The 13,877-nt window shown below is 44.3% G+C and overlaps 1 protein-coding gene across 4 annotated transcripts in view; it reads left to right on the top strand.

The window, feature by feature from the left end:
* USP8 (ubiquitin specific peptidase 8) overlaps positions 1-13,877 on the top strand; it is a 144,660-nt gene that overhangs the window by 30,743 nt on the left and 100,040 nt on the right. For all 4 annotated transcript variants that reach the window (XM_073568501.1, XM_073568500.1, XM_073568503.1 and 1 more), the window contains one exon: positions 7,635-7,752. In XM_073568501.1, coding sequence (XP_073424602.1) covers positions 7,635-7,752 — 118 coding nt within the window. The remainder of the gene's footprint in view (positions 1-7,634; positions 7,753-13,877) is intronic.

The raw sequence follows: 13,877 nt of genomic DNA, 5'->3' as shown, positions 1-13,877 counted from the left end.
TCCATGTAGGTCTTAAACCTAGACCTTAACAAGAATTTGGAAAACAGTCCAGTCTTACATTTGGTCCTCATAGGAATTATATCTGGGTTTAATGCAAAATTTAATATATAACAGACCCGTGAACAAGGATGAAGAATCACAAAAAACAGGCAAAGGATAGTTGTTCATTTAGTCCCCTTGGTTCACGACTCTCCATCCTGAATATCCATTCACACTCTCTTTTTAGGATGGTTTTATCTGTGTTGCCTCCTCTAGGGTTAATATTCACTACCTCAATAATCGTGAACCTGACCTCAGCAAGGGAATTATTGTGGACCAATAGCATGTGTTTAGCCAAAGGGGTGTCTCTACCATTCCTGATATCTCCCATGTGCTCGCCTACTCTACGTCTGAATTCCCTCTTCGTCTTCCCTATATAATCCTTAGGGCAAGAGCAAGTGGCTAGATAGATCACTCCAGTGGTCTTACAGTTTGAGAAATTGCGTTGGTAGAAGGTTTTCCCCGTGGCAGCACTACAAAAGAATTTGTTGGGCTTCATCCATCTACAGAGGCTACAGTCCCCACACTTGAAAAAACCGATAGGTTTCCTCTCAAGCCAAGTACCCTTCGGTTCAGGTCTCTTGTATTGACTATGTACTAGCATGTCTCTAATGGACTTCCCTTTCCTGAATGTGATGTTGGGGCGTTCGCCTATCAGACTTCCAATATCCGGATCTAGTCTAAGAATATCCCAATGTCTTGTAATGATTCTCCTAACTTCTTGATGTTTATCATCAAATGTACCTATGATTCTGACTATTTCAGATGTATCCCTTTCCGTACGTTTCTGTAGGAGTTTCTGCCTATCCGCTCTTTCAGCAAAGTTTAATGCTGTATCCAAGACATGTGTCGGATATCCCTTTTCCCTAAATCTGTTATACATGTCACCAGCCTGACTATAAAAAAGATCTTTTCTCGAACAATTTCTCCTCAGTCTAAGGAACTGGCCTTTAGGGATGCCTCTCTTGAGAGGGACAGGGTGATGACTCTGCCAGTGCAGCAGACTGTTGGTACTAGTGGGTTTACGATGGATACTCGTTGAGATATTCCCAAAAGATTCTCTCCTGATTTTAATATCCAGGAAGGCCAGTTCTTGCTTCTCAATTTCAAAAGTGAATCTGAGATTAATAACATTGTGGTTAAGCTCATTAACGAACATCTCAAATTGTTGTTTCGATCCTGACCATACAACAAAAACATCATCTATATAGCGATACCACATAGAGATGTGTTGCTGCCACCATTTTGTGTCACCTCCGAACACAATAGTCTCCTCCCACCAGCCCAGGAACAAATTTGCATACGACGGGGCGCAGGGGCTCCCCATCGCAGTGCCCCTGAGCTGGTGGAAAAACCTACCGTCGAAGGTGAAAACATTGCGTGTGAGGGTGAAATTGAGAAGAGATTATACAAAGCTATTGTGCTTTCTGCAAGCAATTGACCTTTGTTGTAGATAGTGTTCAACACTGCTGATCCCTTCCTGGTGTGGGATACTACTATATAATGCTTCTATATCAATAGAGCCCAGCCAAGTACCTTCCTCAAGATGGATACCTTCCAGTTTTAATAATAGGTCTGATGTATCCCTCAGATATGAGGGAAGTGAGGTCACAAATGGACGCAGAATTTGATCTACATATATCCCACAATTTTGTATCAGGGAGTCCACCCCTGAGACAATTGGGCGTCCTTTCAGAGGATCTATACCTTTATGTACTTTTGGAAGTGCATAAAAGGTCGCTATCATTGGAAACTTGGGTACAAGGAAATCAGATTCAGTTTTAGAGATTAATTTATTCAAGAGAGCCTCATCAACTAAGGTTCTAAGTTCTGCCTTATAGTCCAATAATGGACTTACCTTCAGGACCTCATAGGTAAAAGCGTCCTGCAGAATATTTAGACACATCTTGCGATATTCTAGATGATTCATAATCACAAGGTTACCACCTTTATCGGATGATTTAATAATCAAATGGTCATTTCTCTTCAGACCCATGAGGGCATCCCGTTCCCCCATTGCCAGATTCTCCTCATCATCCCAGTTAGTTCTTTTCATAATCCTTTTGAGATCTCTCTCAACTAATGATGCAAAAATGTCAATGTTCTTAGTATCCCCTTGAGGTGGCATCTTTTCACTCTTGTTTTTGAGTTTAGTAAAGGGACCTTTTCCATCCACTGGATGTTGTTTTGTTTTGTTCACTTTGTGGTGTGACCTTTGGTCTTTTAATAATAAAGCATCGTTTTTAGGGTTTTTTCATATGATTTTGTGACTGAAGTAGCAATTGAGAGAAAGTGTTAGGTATTTTTCTTTTTTTTTTTTTTTTTTTAAATTGTTTGTTCCACTTTCAAGAAATTGGACTTCAAATGCTCTAAAATACCTAAAAAGCAAACCAATCGGGTTTTATATAAGTAACTGGTGCATATGTAGAATTGTACTGAGACACTTCTTTATAAAATATTCAATAATGTTCATCATAGCAGAATGACATCATTCAGTGTTGACAGATAATCACCCACGTGTATATCCAAGGACTTTTACTATTTCCACAAGTTCAGAGTTTGCAGAGATGCTGGAGTCAGTTTAACCCCTTTCTGTCATGTGACGTACTATCCCGTCCATGTTCCCTGGGACTTAATTCCCAGAGATGGGATAGTGCGTCACAGTGATCAGCGGCGCCCACGTGGTGAGCGCTGCTGATTGCGGCCGGGTGTCAGCTGATTATCATAGCTGACACCTGGCACAATGTGTCAGGGGCGGTCACGGACCGCCCCCGACACGTTAACCCCTTGCACACCGCGATCAAGCACGATCGCGGTCTATCGGGGGTTAAAGGGAAGCATCGGCAGGGAGGGGGCTCCCTCCGTGCTTCCCTGAGCCCCCCACAGCAGCGCAGTGTGCAGCGCTGCTGCGGGGGGCTCCATCCCTGCAGGTCCCCGAATCCAAGATGGCGACGGGGACCTTTGGGGGGCTTGTAGGGAGCTGGCTTCCTCAGTGCCTGCAAAGCGCAGGCAAGGAGGAAGCCTTGTGCAGTGCCTGTGACAGATTGCTGATCTGTCACAGTGATCTGTGATGTGACAGATCAGCGATCTGTCACAGGACAGTGATGTCCCACCTTGGACAATGTAATAAAGTTTAAAAAAAAAAAAAATGTAAAAATAATTTTTAAAAAATCGCTAAATTAAAAAAAAAAATATTCCCTAATTCATTTTTTGGAAATAAAAAAAACAAAACAATAAAAGTACACATTTGGTATCGCCGCGTCCGTAACGACCCGCCCTATAAAACTGTCCCGTTAGTTAACCCCTTAAAAAATAAAAATAAAAAACGAAGCAAAAAATGATTTATTATCATACCACCGAACAAAAAGTGCAATAGCGCGCGATCAAAAAGACTCTATGCATGGTACTGCCGAAAATGTCATCTTGTCCCGCAAAAAACGAGCCAACAAACAGCATCATCAGTGAAAAAATAAAAAAGTTATAGCTCGCAGAATAAAGCGATGCAAAAATACGGTAATTATTTTTTATATAAAATTGTTTTCATTGCATAAAAGCGCCAAAACATAAAAAAGACCTAAATGAGGTATCGCTGTAACCGTACTGACCCGAAGAATAAAACCGCTTTATCAATTTTACCGCACGTGGAACGGTGTAAGCGCACCCCCCAAAAGAAATTCATGAAACGCTGGTTTTTGATCATTCTGCGTCCCAAAAATCGGAATAAAAAGCGATCAAAAGATGTCACGTGCCCGAAAATGATACCAATAAAAGCGTCAACTCGTCCTGCAAAAAATAAGACCTCACATGACTCAGTGGGTCAAAATATGGAAAAATTATAGCTCTATGTGGTGATGCAAAAACTATTTTTACAATAAAAAGCGTCTTTTAGCGTGTGACAGCTGCCAAATATAAAAACCGCCATAAATCGTAAATCAATCCCCCTGTTATCACCCCCTTAGTTAGGGAAAAATAATAAAATAAAAAAAAAGTATTTATTTCCATTTTCCCATTAGGGTTAGGGCTGAGATTAGGGGTGTGTTGGAGTTAGAATTGGGGGTTTCCACTGTTTGGGCACATCAGGTGCTCTCCAAATGCAACATGGCGTCTGATCTCAATTCCAGCCAATTCTGCGTTGAAAAAGTCAAATGGTGCTCCTTCCCTTCCAAGCTCTGCCATGCGCCCAAACAGTGGTTTACCCCCACATATAGGGTATCAGTGTACTCAGGACCAATTGCAAAACAACTTTTGGGGTCCAATTTCTCCTGTTAACCTTAGGAAAATAAAAAAATTGGGGGCAAAAATATCATTTTTGTAGAAAAAATTGTTTTTTTTAGTATCACGCCCGGGCGTTATAACCTTCTGTGAAGCACTTGGGGGTTCAAAGTGCTCACCACACATCTAGATAAGTTCCGTGGGGGGGTCTAGTGTCCAAAGCTGCGATTGGTTGCTCTTTCTTTACAGGTGTTGTCCAGGTTGTTAATTCCTTAGTGTCATTCTCCATACATAGAGAATTAATGTCAATTACAGCGGACACAAGGTCTTCCATGGAACCTGGATGGCAGTATGCCTGTAATATTCGCTTATTGTCAGATATAGTTAAAGGGAAGGTGCCGTGTTTTTTCATAATTGAATGTAAAAAAGAAAATAGTTTAAAAAGATATTGTCCCCTAAGCTTGACTCAGTGGTGTGTATGGATTTTTTTTTTTTCTGTAGTAATGCAGCGACTGGGGGCTGCCATCTTACCTCTCTGGCTGCTGAACGACACTTTCCATGCTCATTTACTGCAGTCCCTGGGCCTAAGACATAACGGTCGGCTCCCGACCCCTATCTCTTTCATTGCAGCTGCATCAGGAGGGAACTGGCCACGCCTCTGTGGGCAGCTCAATCACAGCTGTAGGTGTGGCCAGGCGCCATCTTATTAGAGCCCAGTGCTTTCCTGTTAGCTTCATTTACACTCTATTGCAAGCCCTGGATGCTGTACTGTTCCAGCATAACGGCTTGGATGTTCACTCTGCACATACCAGCTGTAAGAGAGGAACCAGGACGAGCTGCTGGAGACCGAGCTGTTTTTTCCCAAATCACCCGACCAGCTGCTGCCCCTGCAAAACATAGGAGGAGCTGCTCCCTGCTGTTTCAAAACACTTGGCAATCTGCTGGACATCTAATCCTCTCCTGTGTGATACTGACTGCTGAGCTGTGTATCTAATCCTCTCCTGTGTGATACTGACTGCTGAGCCGTGTATCTAATCCTCTCCTGTGTGATACTGACTGCTGAGCCGTGTATCTAATCCTCTCCTGTGTGATACTGACTGCTGAGCCGTGTATCTAATCCTCTCCTGTGTGATACTGACTGCTGAGCCGTGTATCTAATCCTCCCCTGTGTGATACTGACTGCTGAGCCGTGTATCTAATCTTCTCCTGTGTGATACTGACTGCTGAGCTGTTTATCTAATCCTCTCCTGTGTGATACTGTCTGGTGAGCTGTGTATCTAATCCTCTCCTGTGTGATACTGACTGCTGAGCCGTGTATCTAACCCTCTCCTGTGTAATACTGACTGCTGAGCTATGTATCTAATCCTCTCCTGTGTGCTGAGCCGTGTATCTAATCCTCTCCTGTGATACTGTCTGCTGAGCCGTGTATCTAACCCTATCCTGTGTGATACTGACTGCTGAGCCGTGTATCTAATCCTATTCTGTGTGATACTGACTGCTGACCCGTGTATCTAATCCTCTCCTGTGTGATAGACTGCTGAGCCGTGTATCTAATCCTCTCCTGTGTGATACAGACTGCTGAGCCGTGTATCTAATCCTCTCCTGTGTGATAGTGTGCTGAGCCGTGTATCTAATCCTCTCCTGTGTGATACTGTGTGCTGAGCCGTGTATCTAATCCTCTCCTGTGTGATACTGTGTGCTGAGCCGTGTATCTAATCCTCTCCTGTGTGATACTGTCTGCTGAGCTGTGTATCTAATCCTCCTGTGTGATACTGACTGCTGAGCTGTGTATCTGAAGGTACTGTCACACTTAGGCTAGTTTCACACTAGCGCTTTTGAGCGCAGCGACGGCCTGCGCACGGCCGCCGCTAAGCCCCGCCCCTGCCCTGCCTCCACCGGTAGCTCCGCCTACCGGCGCATGACGCTGCATGCGTCCTGCGTCCCCTATCTTTATCACTGGGGGCGCAGGCCGTGCGCAGTATGCGTTTGGCGGCGCATGCGCCTTTTTGACGGTGCGCCGGCGCATCCAAACTGCAGCAGTTGCATTTGGCACAGGTCGGCGCACCGTCAAAAGGACGCATGCGCCGCCAAACGCATACTGCGCACGGCCTGCGCCCCCAGTGATAAAGATAGGGGACGCAGGACGCATGCAGCGTCATGCGCCGGTAGGCGGAGCTACCGGCGAAGGCGTGGCAGGGGCGGGGCTTAGCGGCAGCCGTGCGCAGGCCGCTAGTGTGAAACTAGCCTTAGCGATGTACCAGCGATCGCGACCAGTGATATGACCCGGTCAGGATCGCTGGTACATCGCTAAGTGGTCGCTAGTGAGACAGACATCGCAGGGGTCGGGGGTCGCTACTTACCTGTCACACCAGGCGATCCTGCGTCCTCCCGCCTGGCTCCACGCGTCGCTCGTCGTTACAGCAGGAAGCGCCGCAGGAAGCTGACGACGAGAAACAGTCCTGGACGTTCTCGCGCGATCAGCGATAATCAGCGGGGGAGCCGGTCGTAGGTAAGTATCAGACATAGCGATATCGCTATAATGTCACAAGTTATAGCGATATCTCTTAGTGTGACAGGCCCTTAATCCTATCCCGTGTGATACTGCTCTCCTGAAATACTCTGTGCTGCTGTCTCCCTGCTCCCAGAATCCTTGCTGCCTGCCATCCTCGGTGACCGAAGACCCCATTCCTCTCCTCAGATCCTGTCCTGGCGATGTGTGAAAGTGAGGCGACGGGCCTGATGTATGGTGGAAGGAGCAGAGTGACAGCAGCACAGAGTATTTCAGGAGAGCAGTGTGCTGGTCTATGGGGGGCGCCCTGATCGGTGCCAGGGATTGTACATAGAGCGCTGTGTTTTATACACATGGATGGACTGTCTGCTTGTCTGCTCCACAGAAATCCAGGAAACATTTCTGCTGATTGGTGACCTGTTCTGATCCAGACTTTACATGAAAAGACAGTCAGTAACTTTGCAGGCCCCATCAAAATGGCTGCTCACTGTGTTCCTAGATGTCATCCTCTCTTTTCCCTTAGCAAACACCCAGAAGGGGAGGAGAGGAGTGACATCACACACATGTCAGCAGACTCCGCCCATATTTACTCCAGTGCAGTAATGTGAGCTAGTTGCACTAGGTTTTTGTGCCAAACTTCAGTATCTGCTCCCCCTAGTGTTAACAAGTGGAAATGCCAAACTTTTTAAAATTATTTTTCATATTTTACAAAATTAAAAACAAATGATAATATTTTTTAAGAAAATGTAAACATTAATTCTTTACATTTTTTCAAATGCTGAAAAATTTTTTTTTGGATGTCACCTTCCCTTTAACTTTAATTTAAATGATGGAGTTGTGTATAAAGTACAGTAACTCATGTGCTCCTCACTAGGTATGAAGAAGCTGAAGTTAGAAAGAGGCTTGAAGAGCGAGACAAGGAAGAACAGAAGAAACAAGAGGGGCAGTGTTTCTCGAAGGAAGTTCCTGATATTTCTCCACAATCTGATAATGTAATAATATTTCTCATGAATTGCTTTCTGGTCTGCTTTTCAGAGGCTTCTGCTTCATATTACGCTCGTTGCTGACTGTAAGGGTTTTGTGCACATAAGATGCATATGTAGCAGATTTGGCCATTCACGTTTTTGGGTGAAAACTCCGCTGCATATTACACTGGTAGTGTTGAGGATAAGATGTTATGAAATCATATGCACTCTCTGTAGATAATATCAGCTATGTAAAGTGACCGCTGCTGCTCACTGAGATAGACCTGGTGGTCTCTGGAGGGGGCAGTGCACCTAGGTGTCATTACTACCTTCCAAATACATTTTTATCATGATCCAAAATGTACTTAAGGCATAATTTGTAGTTTAGAAATTGCTGATGGTTACCATTTGCTGGACGGTAACAAGTCCATGATGTAAGAGTATAATGTGAAGTATACCATGGCACTACTGTGAAGGTGCACAAGTAGGTTACCCAAATCACAATGTGATATAATAAGAAAACTTGGCACTCAACTCGTGGGTATCTTTGTTAAGAGAAATTTTATTTTGCAGACTGAGGCTGTAATACAGTGGGCGAAAAAAATTATTTAGTCAGCCACCAATTGTGCAAGTTCTCCCTCTTAAAAAGATGAGAGAGGCCTGTAATTGACATCATAGGTAGACCACAGCTATGAGTCAAAATGAGAAAATAAATCCAGAAAATCACCTTGTCTGGTTTGGCAAGATTTATTTTTCAAATTATGGTGGAAAATAAGTATTTGGTCACCTAAAAACATGCAATATTTCTGGCTCTCACTGTCTCACAGACCTGTAACTTCTTCTTTTTAAGAGGTTCCTCTGTCCTCCACTCATTACCTGTAGTAATGGCACCTGTTTGAACTTATCACCTGTCCACAACCTCAAACAGTCACACTCCAAACTCTACTATGGTGAAGACCAAAAAGCTGTCGAAGAACACCAGAAACAAAATTGTAGCCCTGAACCGGGCTGGGAGGACTGAATCTGCAATAGGCAAGCAGCTTGGTGTGATGAAATCAACTGTAGGAGCAATAATAAGAAAATGGAAGACATACAAGACCACTGAAAAGCTCCCTTGATCTGGGGCTCCAAGCAAGTTCTCACTCAGTGGGGTCAAAATGATCACAATAACGGTGAGCAAAAATCTCAGAACCACACAGGGGGACCTAGTAAATGACCTCCATAGAGCTGAGACCACCGTAACAAAGGCTACTATCAATAACACACTACGCCGCTAGGCACTCCGATCCTGAAGTGCCAGACTTGTCCCCCTGCTTAAGCCAGTATATGTCCGGGCTCATCTGAAGTTTGCTAGAGAGCATTTGGATTATCCAGAAGAGTATTGGGAGAATGTCATATGGTCTGATGAAACCTAAATAGAACTGTTTGGTAGAAGCAAAACTCGTCGTGTTTGGAGGAGACAGAATGCTGAGTTGCATCCAAGGAACACCATACCTACTGTGAAGCATGGGGATGGCAACATCATGCTTTGAGGTTGTTTCTCTGCAAAGGGACCAAGACGACTGATCCGTGTACATGAAAGAATGAATGGGGCCATGTATCATGAGATTTTGAGTTCAAACCTCCTTCCATCAGCAAGGACATTGAAGATGAAACGTGGATGGGTCTTTCAGCATGATAATTATCCTAAGAACACCGCCAGGGCAATGAGGGTGTGGCTTCGTAAGACGCATATGAAGGTCCTGAAGTGGTCTAGCCAGTCTCTCGATCTCCACCCCATAGAAAACCTTTGGAAGGATTTGAAAGTTAGTGTTGCCCAGCGACAGGCCCAAAACATCACTGCTCTAGAGGAGATCTGCATGGAGGAATGGGCCTACATACCACCAACAGTGTGTGCCAACCTTATGAAGACTTGCAGAAAACATTTGACATCTGTCATTGCCAACAAAGGATATATAACAAAATATTGAGATGAACTTTTGGTGGCCTCCACTTTACCCACACTCCTCGCCCTGGCAACAGACATGGTGGAGGAGTGGGTTTCCTTCTTTCGAAAAACTGCTCCTTTAACCCTATCCAACCCCCACCCACCCTTATCCTCCCTTCTTTCGAGGTTCACTCTGTCCGTATCTACTCTCCCTCTAATCTCCAAATGGCTGTCATATACCGACCACTGGGCTCAGCCACTGCCTTCATCGACCAATTCTCCACCTGGCTCCTCCACTTTCTCTCTGCTGACATCCCCACCATCATCATGGGGGACTTCAACATCCCCATTGACACCCACCAGCCAGTAGCCTCCAAACTCCTGTCACTTACCTCATCCTTAGGACTTAGTGGTCCTCCACAGCCACCCACACAGACGGACATACATTAGATGTCTTCACCCGCCTCTGTTCCCTACCTAATTTCACAACCTCTCCCTTCCCCCTATCTGACCACCATTTACTCACCTTCTCATCCTTGTCCTCACCTGCCCCCCATATCCAGCCACTAGCACATCCTCGCAGAAACCTCACACACCTAGACATTCACAGACTCTTCTACCTCTGTCCTTCATATCGTCACTCCACAACACACAGTGCCACCACTTTCTACAATGCCATCCTCACCTCAGCCATAGACTCAGTCGCCCCTCTCATGCACGGTAAATTGCGACGAATCAATAGGAAACCCTGGCACAACAACCTTGCCAAAAAACTTTGACAAGCATCCAGGGTCGCGGAGCGGCGTTGAAAGAAAACACGCCTGCCAGACGACTTCATTGCTTTCAAAGAAGCTACACTTGCCTTCAAATCAGCCCTCACCTCTGCTAAACAGACCTATTTCACAAACCTTGTATCTTCATTATCCCACAACCCAAAACAACTGTTCAGCACATTCAACTCTCTCCTCCGCCCACCACTGCCACCCCCAACTCCCCTCATCTCTGCTGAGGACTTTGCCACTTACTTCAAAAACAAGATTGACCAAACAAGGCAAATCTTTACTGTCCCATCACCCCAACCACTCCACGTACCAGACCTCTGCCCTTCCCCAATAACCTCCCTCTCCAACATCACTGAAGGAGACCTTACTCATCTCCTTTCCAAATCGCACCTCACCACCTGTGCACTTGACCCCATCCCTTCCCACCTGCTCCCCAACCTCACTAACATGATCATTCCAGCCCTAACCCATCTCTTCAACCTATCCCTATCTTCTGGTACCTTCCACTCTGCCTTCAAACATGCCACCATCACACCCATCCTCAAAAAATCAAACCTTCACCCAACTGCTATGCCCAGCTATTGCCCCATGTCACTGCTCCTGTTTGCTTCCAAACTCCTTGAACAGCATGTCCATGCTCAACTTTCTTCCCACCTCTCATCTAACTCCCTCCTTGACATCCTCCAACCTGGCTTCTGCCCCCACCACTCCACTGAAACTGCCCTTACCAAAATTACTAATGACTTACTCACAGCCAAAGCTAACTGACAGTTCTCCATCCTCCTCCTTCTTGACCTGTCCTCTGCCTTCGACTCAGTCGACCACTGCCTATTGCTACAGATTCTTTCTTCCCTTGGCATCAAAGACCTTGCCCTGTCCTAGATTGCCTCATACCTTTCTGACCGCACATTCAGCGTTTCCCACTCCAACACTACCTCCTCATCCCGCCCTCTCTCTGTTGGAGTCCCCAAGGCTCTGTCCTGGGGCCCCTACTTTTTTCCATCTATACTCTTGGCCTAGGACAACTCATAAAGTCCCATGGCTTCCAGTACCACCTGTATGCGGACGACACTCAGGTCTACCTCTCTGGCCCAGATGTCACCTCTCTGCTGTCCAGAATCCCGGAGTGCCTATCAGCCACATCCTCCTTTTTCACCTCTCGCTTCCTAAAACTCACTGTAGACAAAACTGAACTCATTATCTTTCCTCCATCTCGCGTATCTTTTCTACCCAATATATCTATTTTTTTAAACCATAAATTTTATTAACAAAATGTGCCAAGCATTACATCGTATTGACATTATTTTCTTAATGAATAACACAATATTATAGGGGATGGGGAAAGGAGGGAGAAATGGGGTAGGTGGTGACATTGCATTTACAATCCAATCACATTCTCTAAATGCGAATCTACATATTTACTTAACTACAGTATTTAAATGGAAGGATAACCAATTATTCCATTTTTTATGAAATTGAGACATATTGTTAGATGCAGCAATTATTTTTTCTGATAAACAATTCTCGTTAATTAGCGAGACTACTTCGGAAAACGAGGGGCATTTGGAGTTTGTCCAGTAGCTAGCAATTTTAATACTTGTCGCCACAATAATATGTACAATTACTGTGCGGAACTCATAGGGAAACGAGTCCAGATCAATGGCGAGTAGCGCCTGCTGTGCTTTACGAGACACTGATATACCACAAATTTGAAGTATCAAATGGTCTATAGCTGTTAACGTTGTTACTTATGAACGTTGTTACTTATGACTTGTGTTTTGAAACTGTTAAACTGTAAAGCGCTGCGGAATATGTTGGCGCTATATAAATAAAGATTATTATTTCCACAGACTCCTAACATTACCACAACTCCACCATATATGTAACATGTCTGCGCCAGGGTTTCCACATCTCCAACACGTGTCTGGGGAACTGCGGAACATTCCGGACAGCCTATAAGGAGTGAAATACCACCTATATAATAATTTCCTTGCATTCTCTAAGTGGATAGTGCATTTAGATTGGCTTCCAATAATTCAGAAGGATGCCCTCCACTGATCCGGTGTAAATGTGCAGTTAAGGTCTTTTTCAAACGTGTAGGTATGTAGTTAGTGAGGGCAGGGTATTCTCCATCATACAATCATAGCCTATTGATAACGCCCTAATTTGTAATGTGGGATTTATTATCATAGAGTATAGTTTAGCTAGAACATGAACCTGTTCCTTCCTTTCAGTTAGAAAATGCCGGATTTGCAAATATTTATAGAAATCCATTTGAGTGACATTGTATTTATCTTCCAATGATGAGAAAGTAATTAGTTCCCTCCCCTCATACAAACCCACAACCGAAGCGACTCCGGAAGATTTCCAATTTTTGAGTTTGAGGTCCGGGATGCAATGCTCCAGCGTCTGTCTCTATGTGGGGCTTTTAGAAATGCGGTTTGTATAAGGCCTAGTTTACTATTCAGCATTTTCCATAGTTCCAGAGCTGCGTCAACTGTTGTATGTTTAGGTTTCTATTAGGGACTGTGATGTGATGTGATGTGATGTGCATGGTAAAAGGCTGAGACATTGGAGGTTCTCATCAAATATTTTTCAGTTGTTATCCAATGCCGGTCATCATCGTTATTCCACATGAATCGTAAATATTCGAATAATGCGGCTCTGTAGTAACGGACCACCGAGGGGCATTCCAGACCTCCCTTGCTCATAGGGATGTAAAGCGTAAACGCTTGGACCCTGGATTTTTTTCTCTTGCCAAATATATTTTAAGATCATTGCTTGGATCTCTTTTAATGTTTTCATTGGGAATATGATGGGGAGATTGCGGAACAAATACAATATCTGTGGGAGAATGAACATTTTAACTGACGCTATCCTGCCCAGCCATGATAGTTCATGTTTCTTCATACGTAGCATGTGAACTTGGATTTTCTTCCTCAGAGCCTCATTGTTTAATAATAGCAATTATCTGCTGATAATGTAAGCCGAATACCCAGATACTCAATACAATCATTCCCCCATTTAAAAGGATATTTATCCTAAAAAAATTTTGGATACGTTACAGATGGGGTTAAATTTAATACCTGACATTTGGACATATTCAGCTTATAATATGATGTTTTAGTGTATGATTCAATTATTTGCATTGCTGCCGGTAATGACTCTGTGGGATTTGTTAACGCTAAGATGATGTCATCCGCAAATAATCCGATTTTGTGTTCTGCTTTATGCACCTGGGATTCCTGATGTTGCTGAATGTAGCCTCATTTTTTCCACTAGAGGTTCAATCACCAAAGCGAATATAAGGGGTGACAACGGACACCCCTGTCTCGTCCCATTGGTAATAAAAAACCTATCCGACATCATTCCCAAGATATATTCTCACCCATCAGCATCAGTTTCTAACAGAGTAATTGCCTTAAAAATATTACCCTTAAATC

The sequence above is a fragment of the Dendrobates tinctorius genome, unplaced genomic scaffold (assembly GCF_039654945.1).
Source record: "Dendrobates tinctorius isolate UK_male_01 unplaced genomic scaffold, ASM3965494v1 ptg000022l, whole genome shotgun sequence".
Lineage (NCBI taxonomy): Eukaryota > Metazoa > Chordata > Amphibia > Anura > Dendrobatidae > Dendrobates > Dendrobates tinctorius.
The sequence above is the reverse complement of the archived record's forward strand: the minus strand, read 5'-3'. Positions and strand labels throughout refer to the sequence as shown.